The sequence below is a fragment of the Sparus aurata genome, chromosome 8, assembly GCF_900880675.1.
Source record: "Sparus aurata chromosome 8, fSpaAur1.1, whole genome shotgun sequence".
NCBI classification, from domain to species: domain Eukaryota; kingdom Metazoa; phylum Chordata; class Actinopteri; order Spariformes; family Sparidae; genus Sparus; species Sparus aurata.
Genome location: NC_044194.1, coordinates 11,760,494 through 11,782,015, shown reverse-complemented (window position 1 = coordinate 11,782,015; position 21,522 = coordinate 11,760,494). Strand labels below are relative to the sequence as shown.

At 43.6% G+C, this 21,522-nt stretch overlaps 1 protein-coding gene across 5 annotated transcripts in view; it reads left to right on the top strand.

Annotated features, from left to right (window-relative positions):
* tln2b (talin 2b) overlaps window positions 1-21,522 on the top strand; it is a 97,359-nt gene that overhangs the window by 47,964 nt on the left and 27,873 nt on the right. For all 5 annotated transcript variants that reach the window (XM_030425648.1, XM_030425647.1, XM_030425646.1 and 2 more), the window contains exons 7-33: window positions 362-489; window positions 789-852; window positions 1,053-1,157; window positions 3,243-3,398; window positions 4,155-4,256; window positions 4,352-4,428; window positions 5,457-5,640; window positions 6,080-6,193; window positions 6,586-6,694; window positions 7,362-7,570; window positions 7,787-7,885; window positions 9,412-9,579; window positions 9,844-10,138; window positions 12,371-12,537; window positions 13,317-13,445; window positions 14,622-14,735; window positions 15,011-15,124; window positions 15,236-15,370; window positions 15,548-15,676; window positions 16,056-16,158; window positions 17,175-17,383; window positions 17,862-17,981; window positions 18,740-18,937; window positions 19,458-19,597; window positions 20,192-20,285; window positions 20,714-20,803; window positions 20,913-21,035. In XM_030425648.1, coding sequence (XP_030281508.1) covers window positions 362-489; window positions 789-852; window positions 1,053-1,157; window positions 3,243-3,398; window positions 4,155-4,256; window positions 4,352-4,428; window positions 5,457-5,640; window positions 6,080-6,193; window positions 6,586-6,694; window positions 7,362-7,570; window positions 7,787-7,885; window positions 9,412-9,579; window positions 9,844-10,138; window positions 12,371-12,537; window positions 13,317-13,445; window positions 14,622-14,735; window positions 15,011-15,124; window positions 15,236-15,370; window positions 15,548-15,676; window positions 16,056-16,158; window positions 17,175-17,383; window positions 17,862-17,981; window positions 18,740-18,937; window positions 19,458-19,597; window positions 20,192-20,285; window positions 20,714-20,803; window positions 20,913-21,035 — 3,675 coding nt within the window. The remainder of the gene's footprint in view (window positions 1-361; window positions 490-788; window positions 853-1,052; window positions 1,158-3,242; window positions 3,399-4,154; window positions 4,257-4,351; window positions 4,429-5,456; window positions 5,641-6,079; window positions 6,194-6,585; window positions 6,695-7,361; window positions 7,571-7,786; window positions 7,886-9,411; window positions 9,580-9,843; window positions 10,139-12,370; window positions 12,538-13,316; window positions 13,446-14,621; window positions 14,736-15,010; window positions 15,125-15,235; window positions 15,371-15,547; window positions 15,677-16,055; window positions 16,159-17,174; window positions 17,384-17,861; window positions 17,982-18,739; window positions 18,938-19,457; window positions 19,598-20,191; window positions 20,286-20,713; window positions 20,804-20,912; window positions 21,036-21,522) is intronic.

Here is a 21,522-nt window from a genome sequence, read left to right as displayed (position 1 = left end):
TCTGTAATGTGTTTTCCTTTTTAATAACACGTAATGGGCTGTGATGACAAATCGTCGGCGCTGCCACATTTGAAAGCCAGCAGAATGGCTTTTATTGTCACAAACAAATCTTGTTTGGCTCCCCTGTGTTGATGAGTCTCCGTTATGGTGTCCCCGCAGTACTGATACACTTAGTCATTCTCTCAGAAGACATCCTCTCTGAAGCCTCGATGCATTCAAAGTGCTCATTCTGTTGGGTGAATTTTGGATAATACTCGGGCCTTTGTAGTTCTATCCCCTTCCCTGGATATGTGTGTTTCTGCCTCCTACTTACCCCCCCCCCCCCCCCCCCCCCCCCCGCCTCTCTTCATGTCTCCTCAAGGCCAGGGATGATATATTGAATGGATCCCACCCGGTCTCCTTTGATAAAGCCTGCGAGTTTGCAGGGATCCAGGCCCAAATCCAGTTCGGACCCCATGTGGAGCACAAACACAAGCCTGGATTCCTGGAGTAAGCCTTTCCTGTTCATAATCAAGCATTTGCACCAACATCACAGCAATTCTGTACTTACATAATGTTTAGTTCACAGCTGTGCATATACAGTGGTTATCTCCAGCTTCAGCACAGGCTGTTGCTTCAGGGATTTCCTCCAGTGGAAAGCTCTCGGGTGATGTCAGCTGTTACAACTGTTTTCTGATATGCAGGCAGTAGGTCAAGAATGACCTCATATGTAGAGGTATGTTAACAGAAAAGGAAATGCCTGTAGCTCCAAAGGGTAACCGTGTAAAAAATGTCATTTATCTCCGTAGCCTGAAGGAGTTCCTACCCAAAGAGTACATCAAGCAAAGAGGGTCCGAGAAGAAAATATTCCAAGTATGCACATTACATCACTCACATCTTGCATTTAAAGAAAATGATGTGTTTGAAACTGTGGGCGGCCAGTGGGAATTATAATCATTTGTTCTCTGTTGAGGCATAAATCGGTGAAACTACAAAAAATAATGAAACATATGCTCAACACATGTAGTGATCAGTATAAGGAGGTGGAGACGTGAATAATGTCGTTTGTGTAGGACCATGCAAACTGCGGGGAGATGACTGAGATCGAGGCAAAAGTGAAGTATGTCAAGCTCGCCAGGTCCCTGCAGACGTACGGAGTGTCCTTCTTCCTGGTGAAGGTAAGCGCTAAAAAAAGCACACGAATCGACACCAGTAAAGAGGTGAATTGGTGAACAAGATGTTTTCAAATGCATTGCATGTACTGGACTTACATTCCTGGTTCCAGAAAAAAAAATAGTTTAGACACTGCGCAGCACATAAACAGTTTCACGAGGTGCTTCACAGCTCATGTAGTAATCTGCGTTATACAAGTGTTGATCCTCGCCCCATCCTTTCTTGTGAATGACTGGGCCTTTTGAGAACGTCCCTTTCATACCCAATCATGATAGTATCACCGGTTACCAATGAACCCGTTTACCTCGGGAATGTTCCAAATTCAGATTCATTTTCCAAGGAAAAGGGAATTTCTGTCTCCCCTCTGATCTCCACATATTCCTCTCCTTTCTGTCAGTTAGGGTAACATTGTACTCAAGTTTAAGGCATGAGGTCTTAAAATGCAGCAGATGAAATTGTAAAGCCAGGCACACTTTTAGTATTAACTGAGCAATGTCAATTAATAATCATCTGGTTATAGAAAACATGGCATGCGCATGAGATACTTTTGTACTAATGAGTGGCAGAGGTGATTAGGAAGCTGCTCCGACACACACATCGCTGTCAAACGGGTACAGTGTGAGAGCTCGTTGAAAACACCAAAAACCCCATTATCACGACAAAATCAGGAGCTCCGGATCGGAAGCTGGACGTTCAGCAGCACACTCAGCGCTGCCAAATACTTGTGACAATAGCAATTCTGTTCTGTTCTGCTTTGGCGAACACAAAAGTGGAATGGAAGTGCAGCATGTGAACGGGATGAAGTTGCACCACCAGCAGGTATTATGAAAGCTCTCTGACAGCAGCCCAATTGGTTACGAACTTGCAGGAAAGAGTCGGAAGGGGAAAAAAGGAGGAAGAGTGCAGTCGTCTGCTGTGGTCCTAATGGACGATAAATGGAATGTTTGGCCTGCAGTTAAAGCAGACTGCAGGGTTCAGATTGTCTTTGTGTGCGTGCACGCACGAGCACCGTCAGTGTTTCGATGAGGGGATGTAGTGATGGAGATTTCAAGACTCTGTTAAATAATTCACTCCAGCTGCACTCTCCTCTTGATGCTAGCAAAGGCAGGAGCACAGACCGGCCTTTGTTGAGGCACATCTGAGAGTTTGGTGTAACCTCCCATTTTTCATCTGTCAGTCTTTAATCACTGAAGGTTGTAGGATGGCGAGCCCTCCATGGCTGCAGACTTCACAGATAGGGATATACTGCACATGGAAAGTAAATATCCCTTTATGTGTGTGTTTGCGTGCAGGTGTGTGAAATATAGACGCCCCACATCTATTGTGATCTTTTTCACTAGCAGATTTCCCCACAGTAATCAAGGTTAAACTGTTTGTTATAATGTAAGACCTCAGATGGCCACTTCAGATAAGAAAAATCAAACTTCCTGCTTGATAATCATGACGTTCAAGTCACGTAACCTAAAACAATGGAGGTTTTTTAATAAACCTATGCATGAGAACATCTTGAACAGTCGGATAATGTTATCGGTCCTTGTGTTTAAGAGCCCCATTTTTCTACTTATTGGCCTTGGTGTGATTCTCACGGCTCTTCATTCTGACCTAGCGATAGAGAAACAATAGCCTGGAGACGTAAGATGTGCGTATTTTCAACGCCCCCGTCTCTACAAACCGCTAATTTTTGTGTCGTCCTCTGCACCCCTGGAGGGGAGCCAAGTGTAGGCTCAGTCTCTGAAGTGAGCTGTAATAGATTTTCAGTGGGCAGAGAGTGGAGGGCACTGGATCTGGTCAGGCAGAGAGCCTGTGGAAGCACCATGCTGGTGTGCTGACAGTGACTAAGGCCTGTGGAGACCCCGTTCAATAAAGTAGCAGTTAAACAAGCCCGAACTCTGCTGGGTCAGTTCACAGCTGCCCCCCTCCCCATTTCTTCTCCTCCTCCTCCTCCTCTTCCATTCGGGCCTTTAAGCCACGGACACAGCGACAGCACCAGCGGAATGGCACAATGATTTTGTATCCGCGCCTTGAATGAATCATCTGTGTAGGTGTTTAGCGCCGACATAAACGCTGTCTGATGTTTCCCTATCCGACAGGAAAAGATGAAGGGTAAAAATAAGCTGGTCCCACGGCTTCTGGGGATAACCAAAGAGTCAGTGATGCGAGTGGATGAGAAGACGAAGGATGTGGTGCAGGAATGGCCGCTGACAACAGTCAAGAGATGGGCTGCCTCCCCCAAGAGCTTCACCCTGGTACTGTGCGACTCTCTGCATCCAGTCCTCTTTCTTAAAGAGTCATACACTCCTAATCCTCTGCACACACTCGGTTATTCTATGCATAGTGCGATTTGCACCGCTCTGCACCACGTATTCAATCTTTCCCCCAGTTTTCATTTTCCCCACACAAGCAGCATCCTGAAAATCATTGCGACCTCAGACTCCCAATATTGAATGTTTTCAGCATGCTAGCCAGCCATTTCATCTGAGTTAACAATAGATGCCCGGGGAAGAATGTGCAGTATTTGGATGTATTATTTATCTGAAAGCTTTTTCAATTTTCTTTTACCAAATGTTGGCAACGGGGCTGTCTGTTTTCCTCCTGTATTGGAAAGGAGCGCTGCATTTAAAGATTAATAGATTATGTAAATTTTAGAAATACTCCAAGGTATATTTTTCCAGCGTTGATTTAAACCCAAAAAAAATTTCACCCTGGCATTTCAGAAGGAGGCTTTGAAGTGAGTTGCTAGGTTCACTACATCTAATTTTTAATCATCTCTTTTGAGAAATAGGATGTGCCACAGAAGCTCAGTCAATTTTTCTTTTTATTAACGGTAGAAATAATGAAGGTGCTGCCAATTTTAATTCAGAACCTCAACCCAGTGAGGCAGGTCTTTGTCTGCGAGCAGTCTGGACGGATCTTATTAGGTAAAGGGTCTTTCATCAATGCAAGATAGACACATTTAAAATAGTTTGCCCTGATTGTCTGCTCTCTTCGATGCATCACAAAAGGATTTCGGAGAGTACCAGGAGAGTTACTACTCAGTCCAGACTACAGAGGGGGAGCAGATATCCCAACTCATCGCTGGATATATTGATATCATCCTTAAGAAGGCAAGTAATTAAGAATTTAATGTAAAGGCCGCAATGTAAATCCGTACATTTAGCCTCCATTACATACAGCGTGTCTGCTGCTCTTCTCTCTGCAGAAGCAGAGTAAGGATCGTTTTGGCCTTGAGGGAGATGAAGAATCCACCATGCTGGAGGAGTCGGTCTCCCCTAAGAAGTGAGCAGCACTCGTGTGCTACAATCTAACATTCTAGTTATTCTTTTCGTGAATGTAAACCTCGCCGTTTAATTGTGCATGAGATTACATATCTGCCTGCCCAGCACAGAACCCCCATGAGAAGCTCTGTTAGAATCTAACACAAAAACGGCACTATGAATTTTAAAGGAACACTCGATATTTACAATACAAGTACAGTACAATTTGTTGTATTGCCTCTTTGGATTGTTGTTGATTTTGCACACCTTAACACAAAACATGCCTCGAGGTAAAGCAGCTTAATTATCATCTTATTTCCCAACAGGAAGCCGCATCATTTGGAAGTTAAGACATCACGTCTCATTGGAAGCTGATTTATTCAGTAATTCTTATCTCTCAGTTGGATACTGTCATCCTGATTTTTCCTAATCTAGTTTAGTAACTTTTAGTAATTAAGGTAATGCTGATGGACTCGGGCTCTGTCACACGGAGCTTGTAAATTTGTTGTCACTGGAAATCCACATGGCTCTTCCTGAAACCACTCGCTTGGCAGAATGGGGCATCATATTCCTGCTGCTTATGGGCCAATTGACTCATGTTGTCGTTCTCAGCACAAAAACATAATTGCTGCCTCTCAAAACAAGCCATAATTAACCAATGAAGTCAGGAGCATCTGTTGAGCTGGGCAGAAAAATGATGCTCCGTACAATATTTTTTTTTTTTCTGACAATGCCTCTGCACTGTGGGAGCAGTTGTTAGCGTGATAATTGTTTTAATTATGATTTTGTAACAGTTATCATCGGAAACAATTATCAGCATTTAAAGGTACACACACGAGTTAAACAAGAGAAAAGAGTCATCGCCAAAACACCGCCATGAGTCAGTTTGCAACGAATTATGTCATTTTTACAAACACAGACAGTTAACTTAAAATATAATAATGTATTACTGATTTGATGAGGATAGAAGATTATATGTCATATGTCACAGGTTCGATTGCATCTTTGCACTTTTCTAATTGAACATCCATCTTTTTTTTCCTGTTTCAGATCCACAATTTTGCAGCAACAGTTTAACCGGGTGGGCCGTGTGGAGCACGGCTCGGTTGCACTTCCAGGTATAATTCGGTCGGGGTCCATCGGCGGCCCCGACACCTTCAATATGGGCACTATGCCCACGGCGCAGCAGCAAATCACCACAGGGCAGATGCACAGAGGACACATGCCCCCGCTGGTGAGTGAGAGCATTTTCACTGGACAAACACCTTGAGCTTAAAATACTGTAGTGTTCAACAAAAAATGTACTGAATGGATAAGAAAATGATGAAGCACTGCTTTTGGGCCCTATTCTCATTTTTTTTTTTAACTGTCAAAACACAGTTTTGAGATAAGTCCAACATTTTTTAATGTGAATCTGATCTGCAGTGCTAGAAGTATTGTTTGTGGTCCCCGCTGTCAACAATGAACCACAATAAACAATATGAAGAGGGCTGTGAGTGAGATGGAGAATGAAAAGTCATCATACACAATCTAAAAGCCCATCTGTCTCCTGTGGTTTATACACATTACTTTGCAAGACTGAGGGTTTCTCCCACTAACAGCACATATAGTGTATTTAAATTGCTTTTGTTTAGTCATCTGCTTGCTGAGTGTCTCTTGTTTGTTGTTGTCAGAGTCTGGCCCAGCAGGCCCTGATGGGAACCATCAATAGCAGTATGCAGGCTGTGCAGCAGGCTCAGGCTGACCTAGGATATGTAGATAATCCGCCTCCTCTGGGTCGAGACTTGGTAAGTCTTCTCCCTACTTACTACTCAGTGTTTTGAGGATAGATGCTGCAAGGATAGATACAATACTCCACCAAAATCCCATCATTAACAGCAGCTCCAGTTCCACTTTTCTAACTGCTTTCTGATATTTCAGCCTCTGCTTTTCAAAGCATAGATGGCTCCGATCCAATTAAGCATCCACATCACAACAAAGTCAATCATATTTCTCAAATATAATTAGGATATGGCGCTGACTGTAAATACGGAGGCTGTATTCAATGCTCGAGTGTTTCCAGAGCTGTAGGTGTTGTACAACCCTCGTCCTTTAATCCTGCCTGAGAAAGTTTATATGAGCTGAAAATCACCCACTGTGATGAAAGCCAATCGCTCTCGTATTCCTCCTCCACTGAAAGGCATCCAGGGTCTGGGTTCAGAACAAAGTGGACGAATCCAAACATGAAATCCACTCTCAGGTTGATGCCATCACCGCTGGAACAGCATCTGTGGTCAATCTCACTGCAGGTGAGTGCCCAGGAGAATACTAAACAGTTAAAGGATGCAACGTGCTGTTGTTTTTTCAGTTTTCATTTGTTTGAGTTTATGAAGCCTCGGCTGGACTGAGCTCCGAAGGAAATTGCTCTGTTTTAGAAATATTGTTTATCTATGTTGTTATTGCAACCCCAAGGAGGGAATCAATAAAAACATTACCCAGTCGTTGTTAAGCACTCGCTGATGAATCTCTTTTAAACAGAGGTGCGTTCTCCCGATCATTTTCCCTGATAAATATGTCTACTGATAACTAAATCTTGAACTTGTTGTCCTGAAGCTCAACCCACTGCCTGCGTCTCTCTCTGCTCCCCGTGTTGCTTGGCCCAGCGCCAGTCAAGCTCCTGCCAGCCTTTTTCAAGGTTTTAATCTTACCTCGCCATCTGTGTGGTTGCACTTATTCTCCCCCCACCATCTAATACAAAGTTTTTCTTCTTCACGGCCACTTGCTCCATCAGCGTGCTCATCCCTGTGGAACCATTTCAAATGGGCTCTAATTATGACACTGACACTGATGTGTGTGTTACAGCATGTGACACGCAAGCTGCCTCATGGATTAGCTAAGCAGACATGGCAGCAGCAGAACGAATTAAGATGCAGAGAAGAGGTGTAGGTTGTAACGATGGCGATTCATCCTCTGCAGGTGAACCCACGGAAACCGACTACACAGCAGTGGGCTGCGCCATCACCACCATCTCCTCCAACCTCACCGAAATGTCTAAGGGTGTCAAGCTCCTAGCGGCGCTAATGGACGATGAAGTGGGCAGTGGACACAAACTCATGGGCGCTGCCAGGATGCTGGCAGGAGCTGTGTCAGATCTGCTCCGATCTGTTGAGCCCGCAGCCGCTGAGGTGAGGCGCCCACTGATTATTCCTCTGTTTCATCCTCCAATGTGATCCCAGTAGCCACAAAGCCACATGCAGTGTTGGATTGCATGCTTCTCTTTTTATCAGTGCCCCAGTGATGAGGATTTTTGATCCAGAAGTCTGTTTTAGATAATTCACGGGGGCCTGTGTGAGAGCCGGCCCGGCCAATGTAATGAATGTGGTGATGTCATCCTCGTACAGCCCAGACAGACGGTGCTGACTGCGGCAGGAAGCATCGGACAGGCCAGCGGGGACCTGCTCCGTCACATGGGGGAGGGCGAGACCGATGAGAAGTTCCAGGTTGGATGCCGCCCACTCACTGTTTCTATGACACTTCAGGCCAAACAGGAAGACACACACACATTAGGATTCTCAGCCCCCCTTTAAAAATGTCAATACGCACATCATGTCTGGCTTTATTATTAGACTGATTTTTATAACAGAGTGTCAGGAGGAGAGGATTCAGGAGGAAAATGACAATGCGGTGCCTCAGACGTCCATTAACACAATATGTAGACTTCATTAACTGCGTCATTTATTCTCCGCACACACACCTTATATTTCGAGAGTATCACAGCCTTGTTAGCGCTCTCTTTAATAATGATGATAATATTAATAGTATGATTATTTATATAGCTCCTTTCAAGAACCAATGTCACAAAGTGCCTCACAAAAGAATCAGGAAAACAAAAGAAACAAAGCACCAGACAATACAAGCAAACAAGCAGCTAAAACATGAGACAAAAGAAAAATTAAGCAAAAGCAAGTCAGAACAAATGGGTTTTTAGCTGCTTCTTGAAGGTGTCGACAGTGTCCGCAGAGCCTAAGTCCAGTGGGAGAGAGCTCTGAGGTGTTTATGCATTATGGCATTAATAGCACTTTAACTAGATAACAAATAACTTACTAACAGATTTTGATGGGCAGTGTAAAGACATGAGGATTGGTGTAACATGAGAACTTTTGGTGGTCTTCATCAGAAGCTTAGCAGCAGCATTTTAAGCCCGCCGTGGGCGATTTCTGGAAATCTTGCTAAGACATATGAAAAGAGAGTTGCAGCGCTTAAGACGAGAGGGAAGTAAACGCATCAATGATCATCTCTAACCGAAGTCTTGGCACAATGGGTCTTAGTTTAGCTATATTTCTCAGTAGGTAGAAACAGGAACGAATGAAGCAGCCTGACCAAAAAAAAAAAAACCATTGAGGTCTTACATATATATATATATATATATATATATATATATATATATATATATATATATCTTCAAGAAGCGATTCCAGTGCAAACAGTACTGGGGTGAGAACAGAACCTTGGGGAACCCCAGAAAACAAAGACTCAATCGATGAAGCATAATTTTGAACTTGAACTGAAAAAATTCCAGTCTGATGGGCACCATTAATGTTAATGGGTAGCCTTTATATTAAGGTCCTTCTTATAGTTAGTTGATGAGCAAAAAGGCCCATAGAAGTCTTTATGAAAAGCTTAAAAGCATTCTCTTGAGACTTTTAGATCAAGGGCCTAACTAACTCTTATTACAAGGGCCTTAATAGAAAATGTTACTGTGTTGATTCCTTATTCATCATCCAAATCCGATGCTCCTCTCCTCCTATTTGCATACTTCATAATGCAGATATGAATTATTACTCACCTCCCAAAATTCATCATCACTACAATACTATTACACTGTTGTTTGTGCATTAGATGTCCAGTATTCACACTACATCTGCTGAACAAAATAAGTGACAAACATTTACTTTCCCGGTCCCTTCAGTCACATGTGCGCAGCTGTGCTGTGTTTCAGTGAAGGACATTGATTAATGTGTTGCAGGACACCCTGATGAATCTGGCCAAAGCAGTGGCCAATGCAGCTGCTATGTTGGTCCTAAAGGCCAAGAACGTGGCCCAGGTGGCCGAGGACACCATATTGCAGAACCGGGTGATCGCAGCTGCCACTCAGTGTGCCCTGTCAACCTCGCAGCTGGTGGCTTGCACCAAGGTACTGGTCTGAAACTTGTTCATCTTAGAAGCCAAGTAGGTATAGAACATACCAGCATATTGGAATTCACCCAGGCAGAATGTATGACACCACTGTTGGCCATTGTTTACAGTTTACAGCATAAGATTTGAAAGTGCAAGATTTAACTGATTGAACGGATTTTTTAAATTAAAATACTAATGAATAACAGCCCTTCTAATATCATAACAGTGTTCAGCTCTCCTAATCTGTCTGTATTTCTGCCAACAACAACGTGTGGTGCAGGTGGTGAGCCCAACCATCAGCTCCCCAGTGTGTCAGGAGCAGCTTGTCGAGGCCGGGAAGCTGGTGGACCGCTCCGTAGAAACCTGTGTCAAGGCTTGCCGCTCAGCCAGCGACGACGGCGAGCTGTTGAAGCAAGTCGGTGCAGCAGCTGGCGTGGTGAGCCAGGCCCTTAGCGACCTGCTGCAGCATGTCCGCCACTACGCCAGCTGCGGAGAGCCCATCGGACGGTACGACCAGGCCACGGACACGATCATGAACGTGACGGAAAACATTTTCACCTCCATGGGTGATGCCGGTGAGTGCAAAAAAGAAGCACTCAAGGCTACTTGTGAGTGTCGGGGGTTAAGTGCAATTAAAAAAGGCATTGTTTGGTGTCACTTCAGCTCATCAGTATTTTCACAAAATATTAATAAATCAGTAATAATAATCAATAAAGCTGGTGATCTTTGGCGAATACCTGCCTTCACTTGACTTGTTCTCATCAGTTCTGGCAGCATCAGAGGGCCTAAAGATATTATCGGTATTTGTGTCCATGTTAGGTGATCTGAGGAACCCTGCTGAAACATTCTCAAAGCTCATGCTATTTGTTATGGTTCGAGTCATAAGGCTGAAGAATTTCCAGCCCAAGCCAATTCTCAAGGGGTTGTAGGAAACATGTCATCCAAAACCACTACAGAGCTCTCAATCTGGTCTCAATCAGCATCAGCAAAAGCTTTGAAACTTAAAAGGAAACACATGACCTGGGCAGTTTCTTGGAAGGACAAACTTTTTACCTTCTATAAATCAACAAGAAAAGAAAAAGAAAATCTGTAGCAGCGGATCAGTATTCAGTGATTCACTTCATTTTACATGTAGTGTGTCGGTTAATTCCCAGGACAGCTGGATGGAGGTTGTAAAGCACCTAGATCGCTTGTCTTTCATACACTTCTCTGGGTGAGTTATTCCGAGCTAGAGGTGGGTGTTTGGGAAACACAGCTTTTTATAGCAGGTGTGTGGGGAGATGTTACATATATTCCAAAGACTTTCATTTGTGTGAGAAGGATGACTCACTGGAAAACCTTCAGCTATAAAAGTTCATGAAGGTGAAAACAATGATGTGTCTCCGCAAGACGAGGACACTTACAGAAATGCCTCGGTGGCGCGCTCAGGTTGGGTGATATGATGATTATATACCATGAGATTATATTCATTTGTCAACTGTCAGACATGCTGTCACACCGTTCGACTGGAATAACTATCCCTTTAATATCTCTGCTTGTGTTGGACCGCTGTGAGCACTGTTGCAAATCAGGGAACCAGACTGATATTTTACGAATATAATTTTTTGCATCAGTTAGCCAAAAATAGATATTTCATCGGTTATTTTATCTCGACAGAACATCCAGAAAATCCAATATTTAACGATGCACATATACTGGCATTGCAATATGAAATTACCCATGGAAGATTGTAATCTTATCACATACTCCTCTGATGAACATGCACAGTTATGTATGTAAGTACATTTACTTAAGTATTGTAAATGCAGTTTTAAGGTACTTTTCCTTAAGTATCCATTTTCTTACTTTATACTGCTACTATGGCCTCATATTCTCTGGCAGATGTTCTGATTCTGGTTACTTGCATATTCTGCTGAAAGTTTTCCATTTATCATTTCAACCTGAATCAAAGTTTTGATTTCTAGATCTTGTTCATGGAATGATTCAACTAATTTCATGATCAGCAGAGGCTAAAGCTGTCCAGCTTTATTCCTTTAGTGGACTTCAAATAGCTTGTAGGAAGGCTGATGAGACAGTCTTTGGGGGTCTGCACATGTACTTAACCAGTCCTATTCTTCTTTGCACTTTGTAGTTTGCACTATACTACTGTAATGTTTGTGGTCTGTGTTGTGTCTCCTGTATGTTCAGTTAGTCTGTAACTTTGTGTTTTGCTGCTGCAAAGTACATTTGGCAGTTAATACTTACATACTTTTACTTAGGTTACATGTTCGTGTGAATACAGAGCTTTTACTTGTAATAGATTTCATTAACATTGCTGTAGTAGTACTGTTACTCAAGTTAGGGATCCAAATAGTTTTTTCACAACTGCACGTGTCAATACTAATGAAGTGTTATTGGCTGTTAAAATATAAGCATGTGTTGGGGCCAACAACACATTGCTGACCTGACACAAACTTGAACAGTGTTGCTGTTCGTCTTGGGTTGTTTGAAAAATTCCTCTGTGATACTGTAAGAAGCAAGAGCTCAGTTCTGATGGCTAAATGTAGGATGACAACTCTGAAACTTTATCATCTCTTATAGTGAACAGTTCTTACTGTTGATCCTCAAAATTCTACACAACAAACAGACAGCACTAAAAAAACCAAACAAATGTAAATGGACAGAAAAGCCAAATCAGCCGAATTTCAGCTGTAACATGGGCTTGTCTCTGCGCTGTTATCGTAGTTGATAATCTAGTTGTTTGTGTGTGGTGTCTGTCTTCCTTTCTATTCTCATACAGTACTGTATATGTGTGTCTGTGTTCACAGGTGAGATGGTGCGTCAGGCCAGGGTGTTGGCCCAGGCCACCTCTGACTTGGTCAACGCCATGAGATCTGATGCAGAGGCTGAAGTCGATGTTGACAACTCCAAGAAACTGCTGGCTGCAGCCAAACTCCTGGCCGACGCCACAGCTCGGATGGTGGAGGCTGCTAAGGTAAATGTGTAACACATGTACTCTCTAGATGCAACTAAAATGATTGATTATTTGCTTAAGCATCTAACTAGAAATGTAATTTACTAAAAGACTTGAACTTGATAACCTAATCTAATTGCTTTCTGTCATTATCACATTATTCTTTCTGTAGTTTAATTAGTTTGTCACTCCAAATTAAAATGAGACTAGACATATTTCTCATTAGTTAAACCCCATTGTAAACCGTTTGATCCACAGCTGCAGACAGTTTGTGTTCTCTTCAGCTTTTTCTCTTTTTCTGTCAGCACCCCACGATGACTTTGCATGACCAATGTAATTTTGAATGCAGCGTTAAAAGATGAACTGAGCTGAAATACTTTGATTTGATATAATTCGCATGTTGGCATTACTGTTTGGACGAACCACCAGCATCTATTTCACATCCAAAAAAAAAAGGGGTGCCGCATCCGTGGCTCTTAATAAGCCCCTGGCACCGTCTAGCAGGATATTATCAGTGTGAAATACCAGGCAAGTGTAACGCTGCTCGTGGCACGGTAGATGTTTTTGATCTGACACATTAATCACCACATCACTGCCATTATCGGAGAGGAAGTGGGAATCTGGCCCTCACAGTTTCCTTGGAAACTATCAGAAAGCAGACAGGGCTAAATGCCTTTTTGTACCTATTCTACATTGTGTTTAAGTGGTTAAACTTCAACTGCCGATCTCTGATAGCTATTGTTACAGTACATATTATATGCACGTGTCATGGTCATATGTGTGTGTTTATGTGCCCCCAGGGGGCAGCTGCCTACCCAGAGAATGAGGACCAGCAGCAGAGGCTCAGAGAGGCAGCCGAGGGGCTCCGTGTGGCCACGAATGCTGCAGCTCAGAATGCCATCAAGAAAAAACTGGTCAACAGGCTGGAGGTGAGTCGTTAAGGTCATGTCACGTATTCTACGTGTTTTTTGGCCCCTTGACACAAATCTTCTCCTTGTTTCTCTCTGCCAGCAATAATGTCATGTAAAAATCTTTTTCCCTCCCACATTCTGTAGTCCCGTAGAACAAACATGGTAGAAATAATATGGCGAGCTTGGACATTAGGATAAAAGAAAGCATGACATAATGCGAATAATGAAACGCCTCGGCAGTCATTTGTATAAATACGGCCCATTGAGTATATTCGTCTGCACTATTTCTCTTTTCCCGTAGAGCTGAGCTATAAACCCCATTAGTGCTGTGAGTGAACTATCTGAGTGTAAAGATCTGTGTTTAGCCTTTGGTATCAGTTTGCCCCCTAATGACTAGCCCTCCTCTGCTTCAGAGCACCCAATGTTCAATTTCCCAAGCACATAAACTATGCATTACCCGGAGCTGGGATCAGAATGCAATCCGACTTATATCTCCGTCCGCCTCCCTGCATCAGATGGTCTCAGTAATGGTGCTAATGGTCGCCTCCATCAAGGAAACATGTAAGCCAATAAGACCAAAGTGTCATGAATCTGTGGGTGTGTATGTCACAGTTATCACAGCCACATTTAGGTCCGTTGGGATCCCCTTTAATCTTACCTGTTGTCTCCTCACACAGAGATGCTTTTATTTTGAAGTGAATAAAATGTATAGAACAATACAAATTTAGAGTGCTCACTGCACCACGGTTAGGAGATGCCTCTCCTCTCTCTCATGTCAGTTCCACATGTGATTCAGTTGTCGTTTTTTCTTCTCCCAGTGTAATGATGTCATCTATTCTGGCTTCTCATTTTTCTGTTTTACTTCCTTTTTTAGTCAACAGGGAATTTCTTCTCCCCTTTTTTTTTAACAATCTTGTCAATCTTAATATGAGTTTAGCAGTATATTTTTAGTGCTTCAGTTTTGGAAACATAGCAAGGGGAAAGCCATGATGATCATCTTGTGAATTGAGATTGAGTTTCCTTCTTCTTACGAAACAGCTGGTTTGCGACTCCTCTTAGCTCTGATGAGAACAACTCTGTCCGAGTACAGAACATGACAGCTTGATACTGCACAGAGTGAAAGAATGTAGTTCTCAGCCAGGCGCCACTCTCTTACTTTAGCCTAAATGATTTCCATTTGTGTCTCCCGAACAGATAGCTGCTAAGCAGGCGGCGGCTGCTGCTACTCAGACCATCGCGGCGGCTCAGAATGCTGCTGCTTCCAACAAAAACACTGTTTCACACCAACAGCTAGTGCACAGCTGCAAGGTAAAATCATGTACTGGTTTTACTAATGTATTTAATCACAATCAGAATCCTTTCATTGCCGTTGCACAAGTGTACAACGAAATTCTAGCAGCATCCAAGTATTTCACACAACATAAAATAGAGTAAAGAGTACAAGGCAAAATGATATGAAGTCGTGTCCTCTACATAATATATTGTAATAAAATAGGCTTTTTAGTAGTCTTGGCAGTGCTTTTCTTATTCAGATATGATGATGTGGATGTAAAGCATACATTATTGGACATGTTTAAACGCAGGCAGTAGCAGATAGCATCCCTCAGCTGGTGCAGGGCATGAGGAGCAGCCAGGCCCAGCCTGAGGAGCTCGGGGCCCAGCTTGCCCTCATCATGGCCAGCCAGAGTTTCTTACAGGTCAGACCTTTCACCCTGACAGGGCTAACAGCTATCAAGTTCTCTTCAGATACACAAACAAAAACTGCTACCGCCTGAATGTGTTGTTGTTTTTCTGTCAACAACTCTCAGCCTGGAAGTAAGATGGTGGCGTCTGCAAAGTCAGCAGTGCCGACGGTGGCAGATCAGGCCGCTGCCATGCAACTGGGCCAGTGTGCCAAGAACTTGGCTACCTGCCTGGCCGAGCTCAGGACCGCCACCCAGAAGGTATCTTTACATAACAGCGTTAGAGATAGCGGGATTCATCTCACTGATGTTGTTTGTTGTAAAGCTCTTTGATCTCCTTCAGAGATATAAAGCACAGCATATAAGCTGACATCCTGTCCGTGTTACATAATATTCGGATGTATGCGAGTACCAGTTATGTGTGTGTGCTGTTTGAAGGCCCATGAAGCCTGCGGTCCTCTGGAGATCGATTCAGCCCTCAAAACCGTGCAGACCCTCAAGAGTGAGCTTCAGGATGCCAAGATGTCTGTCATTGACGCCCAGCTCAAACCTCTTCCTGGGGAAACGGTCAGTACAGAGCAACGTTTACTGTCCAAATGAAACATTATAGTGTAGAAATTGTAAAAAAATTCAAGCTGGTTTGTCAGCTGTGTGGCCTATCGCTATTGGCATTATGTTGTCCAATATACACTGATATGAAACCTCTTTCCAGAACATAATGCAGAAAGATAAGACAGGGGAAATATGGTTTTAATAAATTCCCAGTGAGGTGTACTGTTTCAATGCCAATTGCATTTTTGAAAATAAAATGTATTATTAAACTGTTAAATGTCCATATGAATGTCAATGTCTGAAATTTTGAACTTAATGTCAGCCTTGGCATCTGCCCCAAAGATAACGTCTATTGGTTCCAGTGGTTTATTTGTGTGTTCTGTTGCTTGCACAGCTGGAAAAGTGTGCACAGGATTTGGGAAGCACATCTAAGGCCGTGGGCTCCTCTATGGCGCAGTTGCTCACATGTGCCGCGCAGGGCAATGAACATTATACAGGTGAGTAAAGATGTATTGTGCACAAAGAGCCCATCTTTAAAACCTAAGTAGCCATAAAGTTTACTTCTGTTCAGAGTAGTTACATTATCAGAGCCGTTAGAAATAATAAATATACTGTATGTTTTCATTGCAGACTGTAATTGTGTTGAAAAAAAAAAATTGTGTTGTTTCTTTAAACTGTGCCAAGTGAGGATTAAAGCAGGCAGAGAAATGTTTGCGCTATCACTATTGCCTTAAACCGAACCCCTCTGAATTCGGCATGGCTCGGCTGTTTGGCTGTCAATTCTGTCTCAATTGGGGATCTCGGGGGAGGAGAGATGAAGACAGATAGAGAAAAGCGTTTTTAACAATGAATGCTCCCAGGCAGCACTTCACGCTGTGGCCCAGGGTGCTGCTCGCTTCTCATTAATCTTATTTTCACCAGATTTAACATTCCATCAGCAAATGGCTTCACTTGGCTGGTTAATGCAATTTGATGCAATTTGCTGCTTTTTCTTCTCAGCTCTATGTATAATAATTTAAGGGCACCTCCCAGACGGGGGCCATATTTATTATATTAACTTTTTCATTTAAACAATGAGGGCATTTTGGTATCACAGTTTGGTCTCTGTGTGGTATAGCCAGCCCCTACCAGCTGATCTGCACAGTGCTAGTGCAATTATAGTTAAATCAGGAAATAGACATACCTCTCAGTTTCTATTGCTTAAACATGACAGCTGCAGCAGCTAATGAGATTGAAATTAATGAGTTTAGTAAAACGTTTCCATTCCTCCATAAACATGGTAGCTTACTGTCACTACATTATATTGTTCAACAGAGAAGAGTGTCACCCTCATTATCTGTCGCATTTTACCTGTGTAACATACGTTTTTACTTCAGTAGAAGCCTGTCTTGCACATAAAAACACCCAGGCTATATTTACTGATGATGTTATCATACTGACATAACATGTTTTTCTTCAGGATTCATCTGTGAAGCAAAAGTGATGTTTCCAAACTACTTATTTTCGTTTGCAGGTGTGGCTGCCAGAGAAACAGCCCAGGCTTTAAGGACGTTGGCTCAAGCAGCGAGAGGAGTGGCAGCCAGCACCAGGGAGCCTCAGGCTGCAGCTGCAATGCTCGACTCGGCCCAGTATGTCATGGAGGGCTCGGCCATGCTGATCCATGAAGCCCATCAGGCCCTGGTACATCCAGGAGATGCTGAGAGTCAGCAGAGACTGGCACAGGTAGGGTAGATACCCCAGGGACAATGACATTCTGGTAGAGATCACATTGTTCCACTCAGGCCCTCTCTCTTTCTCTCTCTCTCTCCCTCCCTCTCTCTCTCTCTCTCTCTCTCTCTCTTTCTCTCTCTTTCTCTCTCTCTCTCTCTCTCCCCCCTCTACTGATTTGTAAACATTTTTTTCTTTCCATAACAATCATCCCCTCTAAGCGCTGCTATTTTCTCTCTGCTCTGTCTCTCGCCTGGTATTCCTCTCTCAGGAGTGCCAGAGTGAAACTGCTCATTCTCCTGCAGCCCTTCAGGGGATAAACATATTGTTTGGCATATATTTGTGACAGCAGCATAAATTAGTGACACTGATTGCTGTGCACCGCTGTGAGCCCAATTTGCATTTGAGATCTATTTCCCCTTATAGCTTTGCTACAGGACTTTGTATTGTGCAGGGCACTATTAGAATGATTTATTGCTTATATGCGTTTCAGGTGGCCAAAGCAGTGTCGCACTCCCTAAATAATTGTGTGAATTGCCTGCCGGGCCAGAAGGATGTTGACATGGCCCTCAGGAGCATCGGAGAGGCCAGCAAGAAGCTGCTGGTTGACATTGTGAGTCGGGGTCACTTGGGGATTCCTCCATTTAATGTATTTGTGTTTACACCAAATCATCTGTACTGAACACATTCGTGTTGACCAATTAAAGGTCCCATATTGTAGAAATTTAAAATTTCATGTATTTTTTTTTTTTTATAAAACAGGTCTAAGTGCTATTTGAATCCTGTGAAAGCCTCAAAAGGCTGAATCCACAGAGAAGTGCACCAAGCTGGTATAGAGAAACTGTTGCTTCAAACAAACCAGCAGGCCCTCTGTCAGGTTATGAGGTCACAACTGTACAGTCATCGTCCTCAGCCAGAAAAATACCATCAGAGCTGATGTGGCGGTGCCTGCTCAGGCCTGTGACAGCTGACCAATCAGAACAGACTGGGCTTGTCAGAAGGAGGGCCTTAAAGAGACAGGCACCAACATAGAGCGTTCAGACAGAGACTGAATAGAGGTGCTGCAACATTGGGCTGTATGAGAATGTTTTTTCTAGTAGACACCCCACATTGAACTTGAACATGAGCATAACATGGGACCTTTGATTTAAATATTATTGAAATTGCAATTTCAGTATTAAAAGGGTTGCTGGGGGGCTGGAGCACATTTACACTCACATTGAAACTTACAGGCAACTTAGAGTCCGCAGTTAACCTAACCAGCCCTTGAACACATACATCAAAGTAACTCAACAGGTCATTTCCATCTGACATCATTCCTGATATGAGTACTACAGTATGCCCTAATTGACGCATGTCCTGTCTTTGAAGCTACCTCCCTGCAAAAAGGCATTCCAGGAGGCCCAGACTGATCTGAACCACACGGCAGCTGAACTCAACCACTCCGCAGGCGAGGTCGTCCACTCCTCTCGCGGAACGAGCGGCCAGCTGGCTGCGGCCTCGGGAAAGTTCAGCCAAGACTTTGATGAGTTCCTGGACGCTGGCATTGAAATGGCCGGACACACCCAAGTAGGTTTGATGATCAAACACCCCCAGCGCGCTCCATTGAAGCAGTTCAGCGGTAGAAGAGGAACAGTCAAAACATAAAAGTCTTAACTGTGGAGTGGCCGCGCTCATATTTCTGTGTCACTTTATTACCTAAGCTATTTAAGTCATTTGTTAATTAGAGCTTTTAATCTAATTCACTTAGGCACATGATTGTCCCCAAGAGCACTAACACAGTCGGATGTAATGAGATCTTGTGATGTTCTTGTTCTGGTTACTTTTGCTCATTAATTTAAAAAAGATTGTGGGATTGGAGTTGATGTAGCATGACACCCGAGCTTTTATCAAGTTCAAAGAGGCCTGCTGAGTTAGGTAAGAGGATATAGGTAGTAGGGGCACATTAAGTACATCATTCACAATGCTTCATCTCTGGATAGCTGTTGCTGATACAGTGAATAATGTGTCTTTTGTTGTATTATATGTAACAGAACTCTGAATCCATCTTATAAATCACCTGTATGTGTCTTCCTCTGTGCCTGTACAGAGCAAGGATGACCAAATCCAAGTTATTGGTAATCTGAAGAACATCTCCATGGCATCCAGCAAGCTGCTGCTGGCTGCCAAGTCTCTGTCTGTGGATCCAGGTGCCGCCAACGCCAAGAATCTCCTAGCTGTGGCAGCAAGGTGTGATAAGACGCAGATAACACCTGATGTGTATCTTATATCTTTCTCTTTGTTTTTCTTGTAAATACCACACAGTATTTGCTGGTAAAGTAAACCAGTAGTCCTCGATATGAATCCTGGTCCATATTTCGCTCCTGTTGAAAGTTGTGAAAAATTTAGACTCTATGTTTAAAGGCCACAAAACATGTCTCCCTGCCGCATCTGTATTCCACTGCTAAGCTGTATCTGTGCGGCATTGCTAGAAGGAGTTTGAATCCTTCCCCCAGTGCAAAAGCAAGCAGCTGGTCCCGCAGGGCTTTGGGCCTGACTGACTTCTCTCTGTCTAATTAGGAAGATGGAAGCCTTGGCTAGGGCCTGTCTGTGCTCAGCAAAGCTTAACACAAACTCCAGACAATCTCTGCACTCCTGTGTGCCGTGTTAGCCTATCGCACTGAGGGGGCCAGCAGTGGCATGCTTGAATAGGGCAGCTAAAAGCATGTGTGAGTGAGTGAATGAGTGAGTGAGTGAGTGTGAGGGAGCGAGGCCAGGCTGTGCGTGCATGCACTGGGCACATGTGAGAGCTAAAAAGCCTGTGTGGCTGCCTGTGTGTTTCAGGGCAGTGACAGAGAGTATTAACCAGCTGATCACGCTCTGTACCCAGCAAGCAGCAGGACAAAAGGAGTGTGACAACGCCTTGAGGGAGCTGGAGGTAGCCGTCCTCGCATACACTGTACCACACACACACACACACACACACATGCACACACACACACACAGACCTCCCGCTCTTCAGGCCTGTTTTCTGTTGCCTGTACATGCCTGTATGTTTTCCATCAAGGGAAGATAGGTGCATTTTTTTCACCCTTTGCTTGACTCTTTTATTGCATTTGATTTATATGTGAACAGACATTCAATTCTAACCCTAACCCTTACCATAACTGAATTTGCATTTTGCATAAAGAGGCCTCTGTTCACTTAATCTCAAGTAACTGAAACAGACATATTGAAGTCTATATTCTAAACAGCTTCCTTTTTCTAATCTTAAATTAAGTGGCTGATAAAAAGTGTGAAATCACGGCAGGAAGGTTCAGCGTGTCCAAGGCGGTTTATACCATCATCATGTCTGTCTGTCTACAGGCTGTCAGAGGCCTCCTAGATAACCCCAACGAGCCTGTCAACGAGCTCTCCTACTTTGACTGCATCGAGAGCGTCATGGAGAACTCGAAGGTGCGGGCTCTCAAAATAATTGCGTGAACTGTGTGCTTTAACTGTCAGGGATATTTTACGTCGCAGGCAGCTGAAGATCTAATTTGTCCTCCATTTCCAAATGCCTCAGGTCTTGGGAGAGTCGATGGCTGGCATTTCTCAGCACTGCAAGACGGGCGATGTAGTAGCCTTCGGGGAGAGCGTGGGCGTGGCGTCCAAAGCTCTGTGTGGGCTGACGGAGGCCGCAGGACAGGTGAGATCACGGCACAGTGCTAGCTCGTCCCCTCCCATCTCAGCTTTCTGCTTTTCTGCTCCATTTTTGATACAAGTCCCATTACATTTAGATACCGCAAAAAAACAAATTGTCTGTCATTTTTAAGGTCGTTGCAGCTCTCGAAACAATACGTGTAAAGAAATTCAGACGTCATCACAAGGCGGGATCCATTCATAAACAGCATTTAGACATTAAAAGGACACTTTCTATTGGAAGTCATGGCTGAGAGGCAGGATGAGTCAGGTTCCATTGGAGGCTTTACAGACTTCAACCTTAGAGCTGTACAATAACATTCTCGCCTCCACGCAACATTCAGGTCCCCTTTCTTGAAAAGGGCACACTCTGACAGATCTTTTGCTTCTCGTGCTTATCTGCCTTCAGAAAGCTCCCCCATGAATACAATATGTCTATGTATGTATCTTCTTTATTACACCAGCTCAGAAAAACATTTCTCAGAGGACTCAAC